We start from the raw sequence: 25,409 nt of genomic DNA, 5'->3' as shown, positions 1-25,409 counted from the left end.
TTATGAACATCAGAAAGAGAAATTAAGGAAACAATCATATTTACAATTGTATAGAAAATTATAAAATACCTAGGGATAAATCTGATTGAAGAGGTAAGTGAAAGACTTGTACTCTGACAATTATAAAAGATTGATGAAAGAAATTGAAGATAACAAAACAAATGGAAACATACTCTCTGCTCATAGATTGGAAGAATTAATATCATTAAAATGACTATACCACCCAAAGCAATCTACAGATTCAGTACAATCCCCATCAAAATACTAATGTCATTTTTTACAGAATTAGAACAAATAATTCTAAAATTTATGTGGAAACACAAAAGACACCAAATGGCCAAAGCAATCTTGAGAAAGGAAAACCAAGCTAGAGTGTCACACTCCCTGACTTCAAATGATAGTACAAAGCTACAGTAATCAAAGCAGTATAGTCCTGGCATGAAAGCAAACACATAGATCAAAACAATAGAATAGAGAAATAAATTCATACTTATATGGTCAGTTAGTCTATAGCAAAGGAGGCAAAAATATACAATGGGGAAAGAGGGTCTCTTCAATAGAGAAAACTATTGCTTGCAATAGAATCAACCTGGACTACTTTCTAACACCACATACAAAAATACACGCAAAATAAATTAGAGAATTACATGTAAAGTCTGAAGCCATAAAACTAGAAGAAAATATAGGCAGTATGCTCTTTGACATCTGTCTTAGTATTGTTTTGGATCTGTCTCCTCAAGCAAGGGAAACAAAAGTAAGGAAAGAACAAATAGTAAGTACTACATCAAATTTAAAAGTTTAAATGTTTATCCATAGATTAATGGACAAAGAAGATGTGATATGTGAGTGTGTGTGTGTGTGTATATATATATATATATTTATGTACATGAATATTCCTCAGCCATAAAAAGTGAAATCTTGCCATTTGTGACAACATGGATGATCTAGATGTTGTTATGCTGAGTGAAATGTCAAACAAAAAAAGACAAATATCATATAATTGTACTTATTGTGGACTCTAAAAATAAAATCCAAACAAAACAAACAACCAAAACAAAATGAAAACAGACTTTAGATGCAGAGAAAAAAATGGCTGCTTGCCAGACAGGAGAGGGGTTGAAGGTGAAACAAGTGAAGGAGATTAAGAGATACACACCTCCAATTATAAAATAAATAAGCCATAGGAACATACTATACATCATAAGGAATATGATCAATAATATTGTAATGACTTTTAAGGGGATAGATGGATACTAGACTTACCATGGTGATTATTTCATAATGTATGCAAAAGTCAAATGCACACCTGAAACTAATATAATATTGTACATCAACTACATTTCAATTTATAAGATGAAATAAAGTGTGTTAAGAAAGCAAACAGACCAAAAGGGGAAGAACACTCAACAAAGGCATATTTGCACAGAACCTAGTGTAAACTTTAGAACCGAAAAAGTTTATTTACAGAAAATATGACTTAATGGATAGATTAAGCAGTGTGATTAGACACAGATGAAGATAAAATAGAGAGATATGAGGAAATCCCACCCCTCAACCAAAGCACGAAACCCAGAGTTTTTCCTTACCAGACTTTAAGGGACAGATGACTCATATCTGACATACTCTTCCAGAGAAAAGAAATAGAGAAAAAGCATTTTATAAAAATGATGTAATCTTAGGATTTTTTAAAGAACTGGACATGACATTAGAAGTAGAGAATATTTGAAATCAATTTCTTTGATGATAAGCAATGTAAATAAAATATTGGTAAACAAAAATCCAGCAATGTGTTTAAAAAGAACTGGGATAGCTAAGGCAATTTTTAAAAAATGAGAGGAAATTTGTCTCTCACATAGCAAAATTTCTTGATGCCAAGAAGGCATGAAAATTAATTATCCATTCCAAATTTTAAATATATATACTTCTAGAAAACTAGGAATTAAGATTAGATTAGATTAAGGATTTCTTTAACATAACAAAAACTACATATAGATATTTGAATTCAAAACTCAACATCATTTTATGGTAAATCACTAAATGGAGGTATTCACTTTACAGTTAGGAATAAAAAAGCAAGACAACCCATTTCACCACTATTACTTAACATCAATCTTCAAGTTCTAGCAGCACTGTGCAATAAAACTTTCTGTGATGATGAAAATGTTCTCAAATGGTAGCCAATACAGTAGCCACAAGCTATACGTGGCCTACTGGGGACTTGAAGTGTGGCTAGTGCGGTTGAGGAACTGAATTTTTAAATTCCTTTAATTTTATTAACCTGAGTGTCAACAGCCACCTATGGATAAGGACTACTGTATTGGATAATACCATAGGAATTACAGTTATGCAAGAAAACTAATGAGAGATATAAGTACAGGAAAGGAGGCCAAACATTATTACTTTAAAATGATGATTGTGTCGAGTTCCCGTTGTGGCACAGTGGAAACAATCCGACTAGGAACCATGAGGTGGCAGGTTCGATCCCTGGCCTCGCTCAGGGGGTTAAGGATCCAGTGTTGCTATGAGCTGTGGTGTAGGTTGCAGATGCGGCTTGGATCCCATGTTGCTGTGGCCGTGGTGTAGGCTGGCAGCTATCGCTCCAGTTGGATTCCTAGACTGGGAATCTCCATATGCCGCAAGTGCAGCCCTAAAAAGCAAAAAAAAAAAAAAAAAAAAAAAAAAAAAGATTGTTGTGTCATCCTGGAAAACTCAAGCAATTCAACAGACTAATAAGAAAGCTACTAAACTGAATGATTTCACAATAAATACCTACCTTATAATAATAGTTTTACCATCGTCCAGCAATGACCAATTAGAAAACATCACAGGAAAAATAGAGCAGCAATATATAAATTCTAGTAAGAACAAATTTAACCAAATTTGTAAAGACATATAGGAAGAAAGTTACACACCTTTGTGAGGGAAATGAAGGAAATGTAAAGTAGATAGAGAGGCAGTACAGACCCAGCACAGACACTAGAACCAAACTACCCAGGAAACGCGCCCTGGCTCAGTCTTAAAACTGTGGGGCCACGGCAAGTTACTTAACATCTCCAAGCCTCAATTTCTCTATCTGAAAAGTGAGTATGGCAATAATAGCACCTCTGTGGTGGATTGTTATCATGCTTAAATGTGAGAATTAGGGCTTAGAATGGGCCAGGCGTGCAGGAAGCAGTCAATCACTGTTGGCTGCTAGGATTAATTGATTATTATCGTTATCTTTATTATTCAATGGAGCAGTAGCTGGGTGTTGTAAAGACCCTCAGTTGTCTTCAAATTAATATTTACTTTTACTACAATCCCAATGAAAATTCCAGTGGGACTTTTGAAGTTAACAAAATAATTCTAAAGTTTATATGGAAGAATAAACATTTAAGAATAGCCAAGAAAAATGTGGAAACTTGCCCTAGCCAATTTTAAGATGTATAAAATAGCTACAGTAATTGAAACAATGTACAACTGGTGCCACAAAAGGCAAACTGAGTACTAGAACAGGAAGAACAAAATCCATAAGCAGAGCCAAATGCTTATGTGAAGTTAGTATAAAATAGTGACCTTTCTAATCGATGGGAAAGGAGTGGATTATTCAAAAAAAGTGTTGAGACAACTGGCTAACCCTTTGGAAAAAAAATCAAGTTCGATTTTTATCTCAAACCTTACATCTAAACAAATTCCAGATGAAAAATTTAAATGTGAACATGAAACTACAGAAGTCCTAGAAAGAAACAAAAATAAATATTTACCTAAATTTCCAGAGGGGAAAGACTTTTCAAGCATAACTCTGAAAGGAGATACCACAAAGGAAAATTTGGGTAATTTGAGTACATTTTTTTTTTTTAATTTTTCTGTAAACCTCCCCCTCCAAAAAATCTAAATGGAAACAGAAAACATGCAAAATTATGTGTGGCCTGTAACAAGCAAAGGGTCCATAACCTTAATATATAGACAGCTCTTAATCTGTAAAAAAGATGAGCACCTCAATGTGTAAAAGATATGAAAAAGAAATTTACAAGAAAAATAATGGCAAACAAGCATATGGAAAATGCCAACTATAACCAAGGAAATGCAGATTAAGTAATCTATCAAACTGGCAAAGAGGAACAAAAATACAGTGCCCAGTATTGGCAGATATAGAGGAAAAAGGGTTTACCTTCATCGTTGGCGAGAGACTACTGAATCTTTTGGAAGGCCATTCTTAAAATGAACCAACTGCTTTTGTACATTTTTGACCCAGAGTTTCAATTTCAACTTCATCAGAATGAAATGATTGAGAATGTTAACAAAGACTTCAGCTACAAGATGGTCATCATAATATTGCTTACAATAGCAAAGACACAGAGGAGGGATAGAGGAGGAAGGAAGGAATTTGGGAAGGAAAAAAAGGAGGAAAGAAAGAAGGAAGGAAGAGAGGGGGAGGAAAAGAAAGAAAGTGAATAAATTGAAACATCTCAATGGTAACAATGTAAATGTTTAACAATAGATAATTTGTTATATAAATTATATCCACCCCGGAATGATTACTGTTGTGGGAGAGAATAATTACTGATGTGGGAAAATGTTAATGATACTGCTTCATGTGTTAAAAACAAGTTACAAAACATTGCCTGGTTGCTATTTCTGTTTTAGACACATATATTTTACCTGCAGAGAGACGTGAAGGAGACATCGAAATGTTAACAGTAATTCCCTCTGAATGGGACCACTACTAGCTTTTACTTTCTTTCTAAGTTTTCTGCAATGTCCCTTACATCATAAGAAGAAAAAATACCACAGTTATTTAAATTTGAATTTTAAAATTCTTGTTAATTATTTAGTTTAGCATTCAGTCACGCAGACTGAACTCACTCCTGGCCAAGAAAATATCTTGGAAATCTTCACACAAACTCTATTAATTCTGGCTGCACTTTTTCCTATCCCAGTATCCAGTGTATCATGCCAAGAAAAGATCCACTTTCAATTGGAAATCTATTTGCAGAGAGATTAGAATGCTAGTAAAAAAGGAGATGCTGGGGTATGAGCTGAGAAGTTCACATTAATGAACAGTAAATAAAAATGAACGTTTTTACTGTTACAATAATGAAGAACGTGCTAGGCTATCCCAGTGTTGCGTGGAGACTTATGAAATATGACTATAAACAGAACGAAACTGATATTTAAAACACTTCCTAAAATTCAGTTGAAAGACCGTGTAAGAAATCAGTGTCCTGGTTTTATAGGCACATTTCCTTTTTGATGCAAGATTTTATTTCTCGGCTTGCCCCTCCATTTTATTCACGAGGCATGCCTCTGGCTTACTTTTGGTTCCCTCTCGAAGGAGAAAACGTTGCCCCTTTTGAAGATGCCTTTTCGAACTGAACATGAGTCATGAAAGCACTTCTACCCTGAGTTCCAAAGAGGGGGCTCTGCTTCTCAAGGGAATGAGAGATAATACGCACTCCATCCTAGAAGTTCCAGTGTGTTTGTTTTTAAACATCTGTCCAGTTATCCGGAAACTATCCTTTATCTTAGAATACATCTGGCCCCCAGGGCTGTTGGGTGTCCCTTTAAGGAGATCTCTGTCTACAGTGCACCTATGGTGACAGATGAGGAGGAGGGCAGAGGGAAGGAGAGCAGAAACTTCCTAAAACAAAAGCCTATTTTTTCCGTTCTCACTAGTCAGGGTTGAATCTATGAGTCAAAGTTACTTAATGCAGTTTGGATGCATCCTTAGGGGTTTGATGTCATCCTTAGGGGTCTGATGACGGAATGTCACTTGTGCAACTCAGAAGGAAGAGATATAAAGGAGCAGTTTGTCTTGTGATTCTTAATCAGAATCACCAATGAGCTTCATCCAAGTGACAGCAGCTACTGACTGCTGAGCTCCTACACCGTTCCCTTCCCTTCATTTCATCCTCACAGCAGCCCTGTGAGGGAGCGGGTATTGGTATCTGCATTTTGATGACAAGGGAACTAAAACTCAGAGATGAAGTGCCCAAGATCACCCAGGTGGCCAGAGGTAGAAGTGGTTTGGACTCCAGGCAGTCCACTCCAGAGGCTTTTGCCCACGTCGCTACCTTGCTTCCAAAACACAGATCCCCACGGGTCCCTGGGTCCCCTGAGCCCGAAAGTTCAGTCATTCTGTGTGCCTGATTTGGGCTGCTGATTCCCACAGCTCCCTCTCATTGTCTAGCCAGGAAACCTCAGCTCAGAGAGATTTAGCTACTTGTCCAAGGTCACAGAGCATGTTAAAGAATCAAGACTTGAACCCTGGGTCAAGGGAAAAAAAAAATCCCTGCACCAGGCTTTAGAACGTTAGTGAATGCAGCTGACTCTGTGACCACAGGGAAGGTACCCCTCTTCTGGTTCCCCAAGTGGTCCCTGTTCCTTGAACTTCAGGGGCTTTTCATGTATCTGCTTATGTTTTCCATTTGCCCCTGCTTCCAGCAGGAGTTGGGGTTTTGCTGACTTGTTTCTGAAGTGGTTCCTGTCAAGAGTCTGTTGGTCCATGTTCCTATCTTTCAAATCCAGACAAAAATACAGATAAGTGGAAATTTACTGCAGTTTTCCTTGATCAGATAAGAGCCCTAGTCATCTGGGATGGGGTGGGGATAGACGAGAAGTCGCCATCAGAAGGAACTAAGTGGTGAAGATTTTCACATGTGAGCAAAAGAGCAACTTGCAGGGGTAAGTTGACATAGTCCAGAGTGAGCTGCTGCAGGGCCTGGTTGACAGTCAGCCTTGACGTTGCCCCTGTTCTACCAAGTGTGCAGTTGCCTTCAAGGGAAACTTGTAAGCTGCCTGTGGTCTCTGGCACACACTGGGCTTCTTTGAGGCATGGTTGGAGGAGAAATCTGCTTGTGAACTTCCCTGCAGCTGCTGTTACCCCAGCACCACCTCTATTCTGCACCAGACGGCTAGATACTCATGGATGGTGCCTTTCCTCATGTCATACTTCTGCTCTGTCACTTCAATATGATGATGGAAGAAAAAGTGGGGAACACAGACAGGGGCCAGACTCGTGGGAAACCCAAATCAGGCTGGAAATCTATGCTCCCTTCAAACTGACATGCTTTAAATATTTACTCAATATTCATTTAGAGGAAAAGGTGGGTGCTTCTGAGGAAAGGAAGAAAAAATATTACTGATGTATCTCTTCTCCCTGCAATTCTGCTCTGTCCCCCAACCTGCATACCACAGCAGCTTAATAGCATCCACTGTTACTCAAGTACATGCCTAGGGTCTCCTTCCTACCTCTTTTCTGAGTTTCTGTATCATTTTGAGTTCTTTAAGAGCAGGCAGGAAGCTCCCTGATCATGCAGCAAGCTAAGGATCTGGCATTGTTGCTGTATCTCAGAATCAATCCCTGGCCCTGGAAACTTCCACAGGCCACAAGTGAGGCACCCCTACCCATCCCCTGTTGGGGAGGGGGGGGAATGGCAGTTAGCATTTGCCATAGTTCATGGCCATGATGCTGTGGAAGGCTTTAGCCATTTTATTTATTTATTTATTTATTTTTCATTAGGGCCCTGCCTGCAGCATATGGAGGTTTCCAGGTTAGGAGTCAAATCAAAGCTGCAGTTGCCACCCTACATCACAGCCACAGCAACTCGGGATCCAAGCTGCATCTGTGATCTACACCACAACTCACAGCAACACCAGATCCTTAACCCACTTGAGCAAGGCCAGGGATCGAACGTGTGTCCTCATAGATACTAGTCAGATTGGTTTCTGCTGAGCCACGCTGGGAATTCCAGCTTTAGCCATTTCAGTAGACTTGCCCCTCAATCCCAATTCCAAAGGTAAAGCCTTCCAAACCTAATTGTGCACAGCTGCAAGAGTTTGTGTCAGGAGGCACATACCTTGTACATGAATCCTAAATTATCTTCAACCTAGTGAAAACAAACCTTTAAAAAATATATTTATTCTTAGCAAATTACAGCTGTCTCAAGTGTACCACTTTCTTGACCTCAAGCTTACAAATTTTTAAAGGTTGATGCTTTGCTTAGAAGATAATTTGTAAGTTTTGTAAATGTCAACAGTCAAGAATTTTTGCTCTAGATTTATTGAGAGGAGAAAATATTTTGCAAGAGTCCTGAGCCCATTATCTTCATTTAGTTTTCCTGCAATACCTAAGTCTGTCCCTATTAACTTTGGAGAGAAATGAATGCCAAATACCACAGCATTAAGTGTAGTTATGGTTCTAATCATGTGAAAAACAATATGCATAGAAAAAATTCTGAAATAGTGATAAACATTAACAGTGTATATCACTAGAAGTTAGGATTATTAAGGATTTTCATCCTTTTTATATACTTCTCTGTATATCTCAGACTTCTCACACTAACCATGTATTACTTTTATAATTAATAAAAATAACAATAAATACGAGCAGAAAATAATTTACATCCTGAGACGTCAGACTAGCTGTACTAAAGACCAGTTCTAAAATGTGGTGAGTCCAGAACCACAGCCGTCCAAGTCTTGTATAGGACTGGGGAATGTATATGCCCAAAAAAGACAATCGAGAGACCAGCAGGGCTGACGACTGCCATCCCTATGCTCCCCTGGAAGTGCATTCATGGTCCCTCACCTTTTCCTTCCTCTTCCTCTGGGACCATGACGTAATCATGATCCTCTTGTACACAGTGTTCAAGATGATCTACTTTATTCTTTCCCAAGACTGCGCTCAGCTCTTTGTTTTGTACTGCTGTTTATAAGTCAAGTAGTCTTACTCTACAGCCTTCCCACCCATCTCGGCACAGAGCCTAGGCAGAAATCTAAGTCTCACCTCTGGAGTGTCCCCATGTCAGCTATAAAGCTCCGCCCACCAGAGTGGCTCAGCTGCTGTGCCACCCACCACAAAGAAAACCTGGACTCATCAAAGTCTGCATGAAGGAATTTGCCAAGAAACACTCTTCTTTACTCTAAACATGTCCTCAAGGAGTTGCTCTCTCTCCTTCCTCTGCCCGTAATCTTACCCCTGAACTTTTCTGGATGTTTTGCCAGAACCAGGGATGGGGCAGGGGGGAGGCACTGAACCTAATATCTATAGGACCCTCTACAATGGGCCAAAGAACAGTATGAAGCCAGGATTTCTCACCTTGGCACTGTCAACATTTGGGGCCAGATAATTTTCTATGGGGAGGGGAAGAAAGATGACTTGTGAACTGCAGGCTACTTAGCACCATCCCTGCTCTCTACCCACTAGAGGCCAATAGCATTTCTCTGGGTTGACATGAACCATCACAAACATTGTTTTTTATGCCCTGAGGGACAAAACCACCCCCATTTGAGGACCACTACATCACATACATGTCCATAAATCCTGTTTGGATAGGTGACTCTCTTCTTGTCACAGCTACACCTGACACAACCCAGTAAATAAGTCACAAGACCTCTTCAGTTTGCACATGCCTTCACATCTGTGTTTTACAGGTGCCTCAGGCAATGAGCCCAGCAGCATTCCCACTTTAGTAGTAACAGTTGACAGGTCTAGTGTTTATTAAGTGTTGAGCATTTAATCATATCATCTCATTAGATGAAATGAGTGTTACTCCATCTTATAGGTCAGAACTCTGGGTTATGGATAGATAGGGTTACATAGCCAGATGGTAGCAAGCTGTGATGAGCTTCCCAGGCTCTTAAGGTGCTCATTGTTCCTACTCCACCCTGCCCAAGAACAGGCAGGGAAACCAAAAGACATCACCTGATACCTGTAACACAGAGAAACTGGGGAAATAGTCATGTATAGACCCAAGGAACTTACCTGGAACCTGTTGACCAAACTCATCACCTGATCTCATAGTAACTCACCAATGAGTGCTTCCAAGGAAACCTTGCAAAAACTCCAGGCCAAGGAAAGGGTAGATATTTGTGGGTCATTTCTGAGGAAAAGGATAGTGGCCAGCTTGGTTCTGCCATATTGAAGGCACATTTCAGGCTTCAGTTGGGCATAAGAGAACATGACAGCAGCCCTGTATGTTCTAAGGATTATTCCCAACTTGGCCCCACACACTTGTGCTTCATGACCATCTTTTCGCCTTCTCTACTGACTCCCTGTTTTTTAAGTTCTGTTAAAGTATATTTGATTTACGATGTTGTGATCATTTCTGCTGTACAACAAAGTGATTCAGTTGTATATATACACACATCCATACTTTGTCAGATCCTTTTCTCATGTAGGTTATCACAGAATATTGGGTAAGAGTTCCCTGTGCTATACCACAGTTCCCCGATGTTCCTCATTGCTCTGAGCTCAGAACCATTGTTCAACCTTCTACTTAATTCTAAGTAGAAGCCACCCTTTGCACTTTCAAAATCTCAAAAGCTTTGCTTGGTCCCCTTATACAGAGTTTAACATTTTCCATCAAAAGAATCCATAGGCTTGTTATCTAACTCATCCATGAAAATCTTCCAGCCCAGCATCTGACAAATATTTGCACCTGCCTCATAAATGTTAGCTTCTTCCCACTCTACGCAACAGATCCCATTTCGCTTTGCAGTAACACCCCCATGTTTGTGAATTTTCACTGCAGGAGTCTCAATAGGGCAATCAGCCAGCTCCTTTCTGTCTGGGACCACAGAAAGCTCAAGCCAGATGCTTTGAATTTCATCAACTTGAAGTCCTGCTGAGTATCATTTTATTTCAGGTGTTTGCACAGTATTTTAAACACCTCACTTTTTAAAAAGCTGGTTACTTTTCAAGTCAGCAAAAAGGTAGAAACATTCGGTCTAACTCTAGCCTGTCTGTTCTCCCTTCCTTCGGAGACACATTCCCCAACTAGCTGATAATTCAGTGCTGAAAAGTTATACTTGGCTCAAGGATGCCACAAAAATTCTCCCAAGACCCAGGGGACAAGAGGAGAAAGAGCAGGGTGAGCTCATGCAGTCCCTAACCTCCACTATTTTGTCACAGTAGGAATGTAAACTCTACTTTGGAGCTTACATCAGCTTTTGGAGGGTTTCCGTAAGCTCCCCTAGATAAGACGAAGGGTTATTTTTCTTGTCCTTTTGGCCAGAAATAAATATTTATATCAAGCACGGATTGCCAAGACTTGGAAAGTATTTCAGTTATTTAATCAGCCCTATAAAAGGATTCACTGTGATGGGTGTTTGAATTAGCTAATAAATTTTAATCCTGGTTTTATCCCTAATCCATTAGGCCATCACCAACTCAGGGAAGAATTCTAGAAACTTCTTCACCCGTCTGAAAAGAATTACAGTTGATTCAAGATCAAAACCTGGGAATCTACACATTTGAATGTATGGTTCTGGAACATGGGTTCGTTACAGTAGGTCAGAATCTCTCAGAAGGCACCCGAACCTTAACAGAGCTTCCCAGCCCTGGCTGCCTCTCATGGAAGACAAGCTGCCAACTGTTATCCAGCCTCACCCAGGAAGGGTCTTAACCATTTGCCTGCAAGTGGCCAGTACACCTCAGCACATGGTGTACTTCAGGCTACATCATAAAACTAGTGTGAGAAGGTGATAATATAAAGTAGCTACCTAACTTAACATCTGTTGAACAAACTAGCTGGGTTGACCATGAGCAAGCCATTGCAGCAAAACTGGGTTTGAATTCCAGCTCTGACTTTAATTAGTGGCACAATGCTAATTCAATTAACCAACTTCTCTGGGCCTCAGTTTCCCAAGTTGTGAATAAATAATAAGTCAAATGAGACCATGAGTATACAGTTTTACACAAAATCAGTATAGCTATATAGAGATACATGCACAGATGCAGATGGAAGTGTGTATGTGTAGCTATATAAGCATGTGTATATGTACATATGTACACACACATGTTCACTAAACCTTTCCATTTTCCTAGGAATTCCAAATGCCTAAAAAGATGTTTGATAGAAAATATAATTAAACAGACATTTTGAAATTTTTAACTTTCAGTTCCTCTGATTTTAAACCACACATTGGAATTGTCTTGTGGTGCAGCAGGTTAAGGATCTGGCCTTGTCACTGCAATGGTTTGGGTTGCTGCTGTGGCACAGTTCAATCCCTGGCCCAGGAACTTCTGCATGCAGCAGGTGCAGCCAAAAGAAAAAAGAAAAAAATAAGAACAACAACAAAAACCCACACACATTCAGTCTATGTAAAGTCCTGGGTACCCATGTAATAATATGGAGTATTATTTACTAAATGTTTATTAATTGGAGAGTAAGGTATTTTCATGCACTCTTACTCCTCACACATTCCTGTGAAATGATGTCATCATCACTGTTCACAGATAAGGAACTTGTCCCCAGTCACACACTAGTAAGAAGACCTGGGATTTGAACCTGGATCTGTTTGACTGTGAAGGCTACTGGGCCCTGTGCCCTCTCTACTCATCCTGGGGGATGCCCAGCTGCCAGGCTTGGGGTGTTGGGAGGTTCGGTGTAAGGACACTCAATGATCCCCAGATCCTGATTTAAATCAAACTTCTGTTGGGTTATCAGTCTCTTGTAAGACAGATGCTTTGGATTCACCTGTGTCATGGGGAGGCACCGAATTCGGAAATATATTTGGGGAAGGGCAAGGAAATTTATATTTATAGATCATCTAAAAATTCTCCTCAAGTGCCTTTCAAACCCCGCCCCTCCTAATTTCCCCCCAGCTCCTGGCGCCTGTTTCCCCTGCCCACCCAGCACTAATAAGCAATGAAATGTTCACGGGTGGACAGAGGACCAGAGCCCTCCTGCATCCTCTGAGCAGATGATGGCCCCACAAACATGGCAACACTGCTGGCTTTGGCAGAGGTGTCGGCCAGGCTGGCATGACCCGGAGCCAAACGTGGCCCAGCCGGGGAGGAAGGCTCTGGGCCCTGCTTCCCAAGTGGACGTTCCAGGAAGGAGTCAGATGATCGGAGTTATGGAAACCAAATGGCCCTCCTTTGTTTAGAAAGAAAGAGAGCAAAAAAAGTCACTCATTTTTGTGGTAAAGTGAAACCAGGCTCCAAACCAAACAATCCCTCTCGGAGCAGAAGATGCCAGCTCCCCAGAGCAGGCCCACAGCCTGGGAGGCTGATGAAGGGATGGGAGGCGGCATGGAGCCTGTGCTACAGCCACGTCTCCTCGGTCCTCTGCGCGAGGAGGGTCTCCTCGGCTTTGCTCCAGAAATACTCGGTTTCCCCGGCTGGAAAGCAAAATGGGCTGGAGGGAAGCGAGAGACATCCACTTGCCCCAGGCTGACCAAGCCAACCTCTCTTTCTCCTTTCCCGCTGGGGTCGGGAGAGGTGCCACTCAGAGAACGCCTGGAAGGGAGTCCGGGTGCGTGGCCACGGAGCGCCCCCCTACGCTCTGCCCGCAGAATGCAGCCCGAGTCACGAGGCCCGCTGTGGCTGGGCTGTGGCTGGGCTGTGGCCGGCCCGTGGCTCTGTGGGCTGGCTCCGTGTGCAGGGATCTGTGCTCCCAGGTATTAATAGTGCATGTGCAGCAGGGTAAGCCGGGGCCAAGAGAAAATAAATATAGGTTGTCGTCAGCTACGCCTGTCCCGAGTTCGGTTTCTTCTCTAATAGGAGCCTTTCCTGGAATGGAGAAGCTCTTGGCGAGGATACTGGAGAATTTGCTTCTCGTCCGGGTTTTGCCTCTGACTGGCTGTGCAACCACGGGTTCCTGTGGCCTCTCTGAGCTTCCATTTTGTATCTGGAAAAGGAGCTCGATGAGCCCTGCCTTACCTTGATTCAAGGTCGTTGTGAGAGGAGAGGGAGCCTGACTCTTAGCAAGACCACCCACGTGCCTATCCAAGCTCCACTATAGGATGCTGGGGAAGTGGCTCCCCCTGTCTATGTCTGTTTCACCTTTAAGATGAAAAGAATACCATCCCTCCCTGGTAACATTGCTAGAAGGTTAAGTTAGATTATGGGATGTGTGCAGAACACTTAGCATCAACACACAGCACGCCCCTCTAGTTTCAATGTCATTAACCCATCATAGAGGGGAAAACCTTTTAAAGATAATGCCCAGTTCAGGCACTGTGTGATCCACCACTATCCTCATAAGCTTCATAATTGAACTCAACACACCCTCACTATTCCAGCAACATTCCATAATCCGCCAATTCTCGTTCTAAATATAAGAGGGAATCTCTACGAGCTTCCTGTTACGCTTAGGGAAAATCCCGCAAACCCTAGCATGACCTACAAGGCCTTGGTCATCTGGTCCTGCTGCCTCTTCTTGCCTCATTTTGAGACACTGTCTCACTGTAATTCAGCAGCCTTGCCAGCCTTCCGCTAGCTCTCAAACACCTGGGCTTCTTCCTGCCCGGGCATCTGTGTGGTGCTATCTCTTTCCTACTCCATCTCCTCTCCATCAGGCCTCAGGTCTCAGCTCACAGAGTCTTTCCTCAGGGTCATGTTTCCTGACCTTCCAAATGAGAGTCAGCTCTCTGCCTCTCCTTCTTTGTGCTCACCCCAATATAATTAAATAGTAATTTGTGTAATTAATAGCATTTTTTCTGCTTTGTTGTGTTTTCCTCATGAATTTGCTTCCTCCAGAACTCCTATTCACCCATCAAAACCCAATGTGAGTGTTATTTCCTGTGTGAAGCCTCCCTCATTTTCTCTGTTCACCTCACTCAAACAGCATTACTCATTCTTATTAGAATTCTAAATGAATTTTGGTTGTGTTAAGTGGCATTTGACTGCAGGGCCTAGGAGGGTCTGCATTTTGTTCTGCTAATTATCCCTTCTCCTTACGCTACACACCCAAGGAATAACAAGGAGCAAATGCCACTGATTATTAGCTAAGTCAGTGTCTGATGTCCCCAGGGCATAAGTCTTGCTCACATTCCTAAATCCAATAAATAACTAAAACAGTGACCATGAAAAAAAGAAAAAGTGAAATGTTTCATCTGTTGTGTTCACTGCAAGGCCTAGCACAATGTTTAACATGTAATAGACATTCAAGGGAATATATTTTTTAAATAACACTGAACATACTTAAGTAAGCAATAAGGATAGGAGTTCCCATTGTGGCACAGTGGTTAACGAATCCAACTAGGAACCATGAGGTTGCGGGTTCGATCCCTGGCCTTGCTCAGTGGGTTGAGGATCCGGCGTTGCCGTGAGCTGTGGCATAGTTTGCAGACGCGGCTCGGATCCCACGTTGCTGTGGCTGTGGTGTAGGCTGGCGGCTGCAGCTCCAGTTGAATTCCTAGCCTGGGAATCTCTATATGCCTCGGGAGAGGCCCAAGAAAATGGCAAAAAACAAATAATAATAATAATAATAATAATAATAAGCAATAAAGATACATTGTATAGCATAGGGAAATGTAGCCATCATTTTGTAATGATTTTAAATGGTGAATAATAATTGGAATTCCCTTTATGGCTCAGTGGGTTAAGAACCTAACTAGTGTTCTTGAGGAGGTAGATTCGATCCTTGGCCTCGCTCAGTGGGTTAAGGATCTGGCATTGCCACAAGCTGCAGCATAGATCACAGATGCGGCTTGGATCCAGTGTTGGTGTAGCTGTAAAGTAGGCTGGCAGCTGCAGCTCCAATTCGACCCCTAGCCCAGGAACTTCCATGTACCTCAAGTGTAGCCCTAAAAAGAAAATAAATAAATAAATGTTGTATAATCGATAAAAATATTAAGTCACTATGTTATACACCTGAAACTAATATAATATTATAAATCCACTCTACTTCAATTAAAAAGTGACTTGTACTAGAGTTCCCGTTGTGGCTCACTGATAATGAACCCAACTAGTATCCATGAGGACTCGCATTCGATCTCTGACCTCTCTCAGTGGGTTAAGGATCTGGCATTGCCATGAGTTGTCATGTAGGTCACGGATGCAGCTCTGATCCTGCATTGCTGTGGCTCTGGCGCAGGCTGGCAGCTGTACCTCTGATTCGACTCCTTGCCTGGGAACTTCCATATGCTGCAGGTGTGGCCCTAAAAAGACAAAAAAATAAAAAAAATAAAAAGTGACTTGTGCTAAAGAGCAAAGATTAAATAAATGTAATTGCTTCAAACAAAGAACCTCTTTCTTAACTCTCTCCTCTGCAACTCCTTTAAAATCCATGAAAGCACAGGCTGTGTTGCTTTTCTCAAAGCCTGTGTATCTAGCTCATAGTAGGCCTTCAACAGATACTTGTTGAGTGACTGACAGAATGAATGAATGAATGACTTGAAATGACCTCCCTAACTTTTCACCACTTGAGGATCTCCCTGGACAGCAGGGGAGACGGTAACTGGCCATTCTCTGCCTCGTTCTTCCATGGAGCCATGGTGCTTTGCATTCAGATGTGTTCTCCAACTCCTCCCCCCAAGTGGCTCTGCTTCTTAAATCCAGACATGAAGAGCATGAGACCTCCTCATCTCCACCCAGGCAAGAGTCTAGTGTTAGCCTCATTCAATGTCATCATTACAGCATCAACTGATGAGCATCATTCAAATGTCATCATTGTCATCAACTGATGGAAATATCAGTTTTATAACAACAGCATAGCATCCATCCATTAGGTATGGAGTCCTCTCTGTCTCCTAGGTATTTGTATTCACAGCTTGATTAAAAGAACACATATTATTCATCGTCAAACCACTTACAGGTCCTAGCACTATCTTTTGAACGGAGGATGCACCCAATAAATGCTGAGTCATGCAGGAATGACTACTATATGCTGAGTACAGTAACTTCTCAGCTCAGCTTCTGGCTGCAGAATCTGGCACACAATGAAGTTCTTAAGAAGTTCAAGACTAAAGCTGCTTAAATTTGTCCTGGTCATCCATTAGGATAAGAAAAAAAAAAAAAGAAAAAAAAACTCCCCCACCTCCAGATTCCCTCTGCTCTAATCCATCTTTCACAGCTACATTTGCTAAAACTTCCAAAATCATCACTTCAAGTTTTTCTCCAGAAACCTCCAAAGTTCTTTTCATAGCTACTAGGCTTCTGTCCAAATCCCTCAATCTAACTCAAAGAATTTGGACCAAACTTTTTCCTATACTGATCTTTTCAAATCCTACTTACATGCTACCCTGGAACATCCTTTTTGTTGGCTCTGTCTTTGCTGAAGCCATTTCTCCCACCAGGAATGCCTCTCCCCCATCTCTCTACCAAAGCTCAGCGTGTTCCCTGTGACCTCACCATGTCACGCACCTAAAGGGAGCTCTCTGTTTTCTGAAGCCAAACAATATTTTGGCTTAGCCACTTGTCATATCTGTCAACAAACTTTTTTCTTTTTCTTTATTGAGATAACATTTGCTTATAATATTATATTTGTTTCGGGTATACCACCTGAAGATTTTTGTATATATTGTGAAATGATCACTGTAATAAATTGAGTTAATGTCCATCACCACACTTAGTTATAATTGTTTATGATAAGAACTTTTAAGATTTACTCTCTTAGAACCTTTCAAATACACAACACAGTATTATTAACTGCAGTCACCGTGCATACATTACATCCCCATGACTTATTTATTTTATACCTGAAGGCTTGTACCTTTGACCATCTCAGGCATTTCACCCCACCCACCCCAACCCTGCCTCTGGCAACTACCTATCCATTCTCTGAATCTATCAGTTGTGGGGTTTTGGATTTTCTTTGTTTGTTTGTTTGTTTTTAGGGTCACCCCTGAAGCATATGGAAGTTCTCTGGCTAGGGATTGAATCAGAGCTGTAGCTGCTGGCCTACGCTACAGCCACAGCCACTTGGGATCCAAGCCGTGTCTGTGACCCACACCACAGCTCACAGCAACGCCAGATCCTGAACCCACTGAGTGAGCTCAGAGATCAAATCTCCGTCCTCACAGATGCTAGTCAGATTCATTTCTGCTGAGCCACAATGGGAACTCTGTGTTTTTTTTTTCTTTTTTAGATTCCACATATGAGTGGGGATACACAGTATTTGTCTTCATTGTCTGATCTGGCTTATTTTATTTAGCACAGTGCCCTCAAGGTCCATCCATGTTGTCACAAATTGCAAAATTTCTGCATTTTACGACTGAGTAATATCCCGTTGTACATATATATGCCGCATTTTCTTTATCTATTAATCTGTAGATGGACACAGGTTGCCTCCATGTCTTGTCTATTGTAAATAATGCTGCATCACACAAACTAGACTTAGACCTGAAGCTCCTTGAGGATCAGTCTAATTTGTTCTTATTTCCCCTCAGTGATGCCTGGTCTAGGGGAAGATCTTGCTCAGTGATTGACTCAACTGGACATACAGGGTCAGGGACTTGTATTTAGGCAGGAGACCTTGCATTCACTCTAATAGATTTTACACCTCAAGACTAGTTTGTATTTCAAAAAGTTACTGCTTTTCTAGTATCTCCCAGGACTTGCTTGATGGTCTCTAGGAGTCACTGAATCTGAATTTATAAACCTGCCTCACACCTTTTAATCCAGTGACTTCCTTTTTACAGATGAGAAGCCCTTCACTGTGGAAGATACGTATTTGCTGTGTCCAGCACCTATCTTAAAGGAAGTTGGCATGTAAGTTTCCACGGGCAACTAAACCTCACAGCCAGGGAGGGGACAAAAGGAAGAGAAAGTGTCTCTCTTCATTGTCATTATCGAGCCGTTCTCTAGACTCATCCACGTAATAGCGATCGGGCCGATGTTTGCAGTGAGCCGGGCACTAGGGGGAATATTTCACCAAGCAGACCTCACTTGATCCTCCAAGAGCCCGATGAACCTGATCCTCACACCATCTCAGTTTTACAGATGCAAAATCTGTGGCTGGGAGAATTTGGGTCGCTTGCCCAAGGTCACACAGCAGTAGGTGGAAAAATCTGACTGGCTTAATCACACTGCATTTCTAGAAAGCTTTTGTGCTTCCCAGAGCACTCTCATACATGTAGCATCACTTTGCCCTTCTAGATGACTATCTCCTTTCTTAGAGATAAGGAAACTCAGACAAGAAGCTCAGAAAGGCTCAGTGGGTCACCACTAGTTCAAGACCTCGGGTTCAGACCTGAAGCCAGGCTCACTGTCCCTTCCCCAATGTCTCTGCAGAACATCAGGGATTCGCCCAGATTGTGCTAGGCTCCCTGAACTTAGTTATGGACAAAATCCCCTAGAGGTGCAGTTATAAGTGCGGGTGAGATGTGGTTGAAATATTCAGGAGGAGGAAGAGAATTAGCACCCTGAGCAAGAAGAGAAATCTTGGGGAGAAACAGAGTAGCAGTGTTTGTGAAAGAATATAAACTAGCCTCTCTGTAAACTTGCCTGTGACGGGCTGAAGATAGAATGGTGGCTTTAACAAAAAACACTAAACTTGTTCATCTGAATTCTGCTTTCAAACATTTGTTCAAATTACAGTGCCTCCAATTCTGGCTGCCCAACCCTGGCCTGTAATACCACCGTCTCCACCAACTAGCCCCGTGTCCATGCCGCCGAAGGCAAGCATGTGTTTCATGAGCAGCTGATAGACAGAGGAGGTAGAGAGCAAATTAGCTCATCTGCTGCTGTACCTCTCTGTGTTGACTGGGTGGTAACAAAACCACCATCAGAATCAGAGTGCAGAGAGTCCAGATAACAGCAATCGAGCTTACAGTTTGACCAGTTTATCCCCACAGATTTGGACCATTTTTTAAGAATACTTCTTCCTGGAGTTCCCTTGTGGTACAGCAGGTTAGGGATCTGGCATAGTCACTATAGTGGCTGGGGTTCAATCCCTGGCCGGGGAACTTCCACATGCCATGGGCATGACCTAAAAAAAGAAACAAATAGAATAATACTTCTTCCCACTACAATGTGACATGTAAATTAAGTGGGAGCAAGCTCTGCCCATTCAATGCAGATTCACCACAATGTCAGAAGGGTGGAATGTGCTGCCCTGATGCACCAGCCAGGCACAGCCTGACATTGATCTGCACGGTGGAGGTAGATGGGCCCTAGAGTTCATCCTTCACATTTTACAAAGGAGACAGCTCAGGTCCCCAGCGGAAGGGACCACAGTCCCAAGGGCGGTTTAGAGCAGAGCCCTCGGGGGACCCGTGTGTCCGGCTCTAGGCCCTTTGCTCCTCGCACACCATGCTCAGTACCCCTGGTTCCCTTGTCGTTGCAGGAATGCTGCGCTTCAGGTCAGCATGAACGATGGCCTCTCCTTCATCTCCAGTTCTGTCATCATCACCACCACACACTGTGTAAGTCAGCACCTTTTTCTTCACTGAGAACTTCACTGTCATTATCATCTGGAAAGTTTTTTCCAGTTCTGCATTCTGTTCACTGAGCTTTGACCCTCGCACTGCTGGTCCAGCCCTGGGCTGGATTGGGGGCTGTAACCCCAGGAGGTATCAGGAATGCCTGTGCTTCCCTGGCTTCCCCAGCTCTGGTACTGCGGGTGAGACCTGGATGCACAGGCAAGACCAGAGAGTCGGATGGGGCCGCATCCGTACAGTACTGGGCCGGGGGGGCGGGGTGTGTGGCTGGATGGACTGGGGGTAGGAATAAATGCCCGAAGGAAAGTTTGACAGCATATACAGAAAGTACATCTTGGGGTGTTTTTCCTCTAAAAGCAAACAGAAAGATGGGTCAGTAACTGAAGGAAGGTATGGAGTATGAAGAGAGTCTTTGTATTTAGAATGGGAGGAATTGCAGCTTGTTGATATGATTGATAATCCAGGAGGAAATGGAAAATTCATGAAGCAGAGAGAAGGAGGGAGGAGCCCTATGCCTCCAGGTTATGAGGCAGAGCGCGGTCGGCATCCTCTGCGGCTCCTTTGATACCCCATCTCTGGATCCTTTGGGTCAGAGTAGTCATCTCCGGCTACTCATAAGATCTTCTGGAGAGCGTTTAATAAACATGGATGCCCTAAAAAAAGAAAAAAAAAAGTGGGGGGGAGTTCCCTGGTGGTCTATTGGTTAGAATTTGGGGCTTTTACCACTGCAGCCCAGGTTCAGTCCCTGGTTTGGGAACTGAGATCCCACATCAAGCCGCTGCACACTGTGGCCAAAAAAATATATAGATAGATAGGTAGATAGATACAGATAGATAGCTATAGATAGACAGATCTAGAGAGATGGATCTATCTATGTGTCTATCCATCTAGATCTATCTCTCTATCTATAGATATGGATATCTATGTAGACACACACACACACACATAGTTATATATACACATACAAACACACGCACATATGGATGCCCTGACCTCATGCCCGGCCAATTGAAACCAAGTCTCTGGAGTGCACCCCAGCTTTGGTGGCTGCAGGGCCCCCTGGGAGGTTCCCATGTGCCGCTGTGGCTGGGAACGCTTCCACCAGAGTGTAGTTGCTCCCATCCACTCTCGGTGTCTCAGCGGGCAGTCAGGGCTTGGTTAACTCATGTACAGTCCTCAGCCCCTAATATGAGCATTTCTAGAATGATCTGTGTCTGAAAGTTCAGTTTCTGTAACCAAATGCCCTTTTCCCATGAGATCACTCTAGAGACTAAATTTTTTTGGCCTGATGGTCAGTTTAGGCGGATACCGTGGTCACTCCCTGGCTGGCCTTTGGAGGGCCTGTCCTTAGGACCCATCAGTGATTGGCATGTGTGTCCTCCACACGATCCAGGTGGATGAGAAAAAGCAAGCGTGCACTGAAGCCAGACAAGATCAAAAAGAGTTGTCTCACAAAGGAGCAGCAGGCCGGGCCTCATGATGGACAGCACAACTTTCCAGCTCTCCACTTCCCCTCCATACACACACACACACACACACACACTCACACGCACACATACACTTTCCATCCTATGTTAGGAGCCAGCCAGTGTTCTTGAAAACAGGGTGGGCTGGTGCAATGGGTACAGACAGTAGAAAAGTTTTACTTGACCAAAGTCAGAGACTAGGGTTGTTACATAAAAGTGTCATCTCTGAGAAATGTCCATGTCTCAGGCACACCTCGGTGGAATGTCAGATCTGGAGACCACATATGAAAACGGGATACAGGAACAGTGAACTTTCTCCAAGCGTGTACCCTGCCCGATTCTTTTAGAAACTGACCCTTTTGAGACCTGCCAACCTGCAGGAAATGATTAAAATATCCCAGCTCCAACAACTCCATTCCAGATTCCTCCCTGCTTTTGAATGATCCAACCATGTGGGCCTGTATTTCTCATTATGTCTGACTGTACCAGAGAAACAGCCGTGCCCTGAGGCCTCCAGGGCAGGGAGTGGGGAAGGGAAAAAAACATCTCGGGACCGAGCCTGTGTGGCAGAGGCAGGACCACAAACTTAAGTCCTGGGCCTCTAAGCCAAAGAGAAAGTGTGTCCTCACTAAAGTACCTCGAAAGGAAAAGAACTGCTGTCGAGTCCCGCTCCCTCTTCCCAACTCCCTCCAGCCTGCACTGGCCTCTCCCATCTCCTTCATCTGCATGCGCATCGCTGAGTCTTCTGTTCACTTGATCCTTGATCAGCACCACCTCATATCATCTTCTGCATGATTCCCCTTTCGCTTGAGGGCGACGCAAGTCTATCACAGAATTACAACCGCTCCAAGATTTGAGATCCAGGTCCACCCAGGTCCATCCACTCATTTATTCAACGCGTATTCATTGTTCACCTGCAATGTGCTAGGTAAGCCCTGTCCTGGATGTTCAGGATACATCAGGGAGCACAACAGAGAAAAATCTCTACATCATGGGGATGTGGGGAGAGAACCAACAGTGAACCACAGACATAACGAATGGATCACACACGACATGAGGAAGTAACATATGCTCTAGAAAAAACAGGGCAGCGTCAGGGGATTTGGTACTGCTTGAGTGAATGAGTTCGGATTTGAGAGATACGTTGAGAAGGTGGCCTTTGAAGAAAGAGTTTGAAGCGGACTGGAAGGCAGCTGTGGGAAGAGCATGCTGAACTCCGAGCCCCGTGCTTAGAGCCCACGTCCGAGGACATGTGGTGTGTTCAAGGAAGAGCAAGTGGGCTGGGGTCCGCTGCCTGAAGAGAGCGAGTGAGGCGAGCAGCAGACGGGGAGGTTGCGGGGATAGGGCATGGAGGGTCTTGTGCAAAGTTTGGCTTTGGCCGAGGCGCAACGCCATCGGACTTACATCTGAAAGATCACTCACTCCAGGTGCTGGAGCAGCCCGTGGGGAGACGAGGATGGAAGGACCGCGCCTCGTTAGGGTTACGGCAATATTTCAGGCCAATGTGGTGATGGTGGCTTGACTCAGGAGGGAGCAGCAGAGATGAGAAAAGAGGCCAGGGTCAGATATATTTTGAAGGCAAAGCTAGATTTCCCAAAGCAGGGACGGATGTATGGCCTGAGAAGAGAGGAATCAAGAATGGCCCCAAAAGTTTGGCTTAAGTAAGGGAAAGGAGAGCCTTAACCTCAGTTGAGAGGAGGAAGACTGGAGGAGAAATCTGAGACAGAGGAGGACCTCAGGAGATCAGTTTTTCTTTCACCTGATGGTGTGGCCTTGACCATGTTCTTTAACCCCTTGGAGCCTCAGTTTCCTAACCTGTACTATTAGAATAACAATAATTTGTAAGTCTTAGCAGTATAATGAGTGTTAAATGAATGATTATGTAAAATGCTTGGCAGAAGTCCTAATGGGTAGTAAGTGCTTGATAAATATTAGTTGGTATTATAGTGGACGCCTAGTCAAGATTATTGACCTAACTGGAGATTCCTCCCTGAGAGGTGGCTCCTCACTTCAGAGTCCTGTTGTAACAAAAGGACTCTTGCGACATAAGATGTATTCCTCAGAGTTCCTGTTTGTCACTTGTCCAAAGCCCACGTGATGGGAAGAGGGCAGACAACGTGGCCAAAAGCATCCAGAGGAAAGGACCTATTCAACTCCCATCCCCAACAGGGCCTTATACAGATGCTCACCTTAAAGAGACTAAAGTCATCCCTGGGCAAAAGAGAGATTCTGGAATGTGTGGTCATCCAGAATATGAAGTAAGGTCTTGGACTTGCCTTTGTTTCTTGGGCAGCTGGTCTGGAGGACAAGGTTTTTAGATCAAAAATGATCCCCCGGGTCTGAATAAAGGGTTAGTCTCGTCAGTGCCAGTCACAGCCTGCCCGGCCCATCACCTGGAACCAAAAGTAATTGTAAAATATGTAGTTGAGCCTTTTCTCGCTTTATTTGGTGTCCATTTGGACACCCAGGTCACAAGTTTTCAAGATCGACGATGAATAACTGTTGCCTCTGCCAGGAGCAGAAATTCCAGGAAGCTTTACGGGAAAGAGATTTTTTTTTTCCACCCAAGAGCTAAAAGATTCCTATACAAACGGTACACTTTGTTGAGCTCCATGACTATAGAAAACAGTCAGGAATCCAAAGCCCTCTCTTCCCAGCAGATTTAAGTACATTCGTTAACCACTGAGCCACGACGGGAACTCCCCCATCTCTAGAGTCTTAACTGGCCTCCTTTTTCTTCTCCAACGCTAGCAAGAGGTTGAGAAAAATCACTAATATGGGTTTGCTTTTAGAGAATATAAAAGGGAAGTTTGGTTGTTACTGCCGTAGCTCGAGTTCGATTCCTGGCCCAGGAACTTCCCCATGATGGGGCATGGAAAAAAAAAGAGAGAGAGAGAGAGAGAGAGAGAGAGAGAGAGAAAAGGGAGTCTGTCCCTTTGAGAACAAGGCAAGCAAATTTAGGACCTTGGGAACTTTTCATGAAACATTGTCTTCTTTTAGATAAATACTTTAAAATTCTATAGTTTCCCACCCAAAGTGTACAAAAATCAGAGAATCATTCAAATATTTAAATATGCATATATATAAGTATTTTTCAAACTCCTCCTGTGTCTCCGGTGCTCCATTCACCTTTTATAAGTCACTGTCTTTAAGGAGCTTAAAGTCCAGTTGGGGAATGAATCCAACAAGCACATCAAAGAGTATAATTGGAGTTCCTATCATGGCTCAGTGGTTAATGAACCTGACTAGCATCCATGAGGACGTGGGTTCAATCCCTGGCCTTGCTTAGTGGGTTAAGGATACGGTGTTGCCATGAGTTATGGTGTAGGTTGCAGACATGGCTCGGATCCCACGTTGCTGTGGCTGTGGTGTAGGCCAGTGGCTACAGCTCTGATTCGCCCCCTAGCCTGGGAACTTCCATATGCCACAGGAGTGGCCCTAAAAAACAATTAAAAAAAAAGAGAGAGAGATGGTCATTACCGGCGGGAAGTGGGAAGAGGCCCTCTGCTAAAGAGAAACCAGCCTGAGCAAGATCTAGATATGGCCATGAACACAGTTTGTTCATCATCCTTCCCAGCAACTATGGTCTTTCTCTTTTCTTCTCTGTTTGTGTCCATTTCTGGCACCCTCTAATTGTGGGGCCTTTCTCAGGTTGGCACCTACTCTCCTCAGATGTACATGCCACAGGCTTGATCACCTGGTGTGTAACCATGAGGCCCACCTGATGCTCCTTCTGTCTATGACCAGGATTCGATTTGTATTGGTTTCCAGGTTGGAGAATTACAATCTCAGAAGAAAGGAAAGAGATCTAAAGTTAGACATAAGGGTCTAAAGTCAACACTAACGCAGTGG

At 43.1% G+C, this 25,409-nt stretch overlaps 1 protein-coding gene across 1 annotated transcript in view; it reads left to right on the top strand.

Moving 5' to 3' along the window:
* ANTXR1 (anthrax toxin receptor 1) overlaps nt 1-25,409 on the top strand; it is a 240,636-nt gene that overhangs the window by 95,385 nt on the left and 119,842 nt on the right. The window contains exons 11-12 of the mRNA XM_003125066.6: nt 18,352-18,421; nt 19,998-20,076. Of these exons, the coding sequence (XP_003125114.3) occupies nt 18,352-18,421; nt 19,998-20,076 (149 nt within the window). The remainder of the gene's footprint in view (nt 1-18,351; nt 18,422-19,997; nt 20,077-25,409) is intronic.

The sequence above is a fragment of the Sus scrofa genome, chromosome 3 (genome assembly GCF_000003025.6).
Source record: "Sus scrofa isolate TJ Tabasco breed Duroc chromosome 3, Sscrofa11.1, whole genome shotgun sequence".
Classification (NCBI taxonomy): domain Eukaryota; kingdom Metazoa; phylum Chordata; class Mammalia; order Artiodactyla; family Suidae; genus Sus; species Sus scrofa.
The sequence above is the reverse complement of the archived record's forward strand: the minus strand, read 5'-3'. Positions and strand labels throughout refer to the sequence as shown.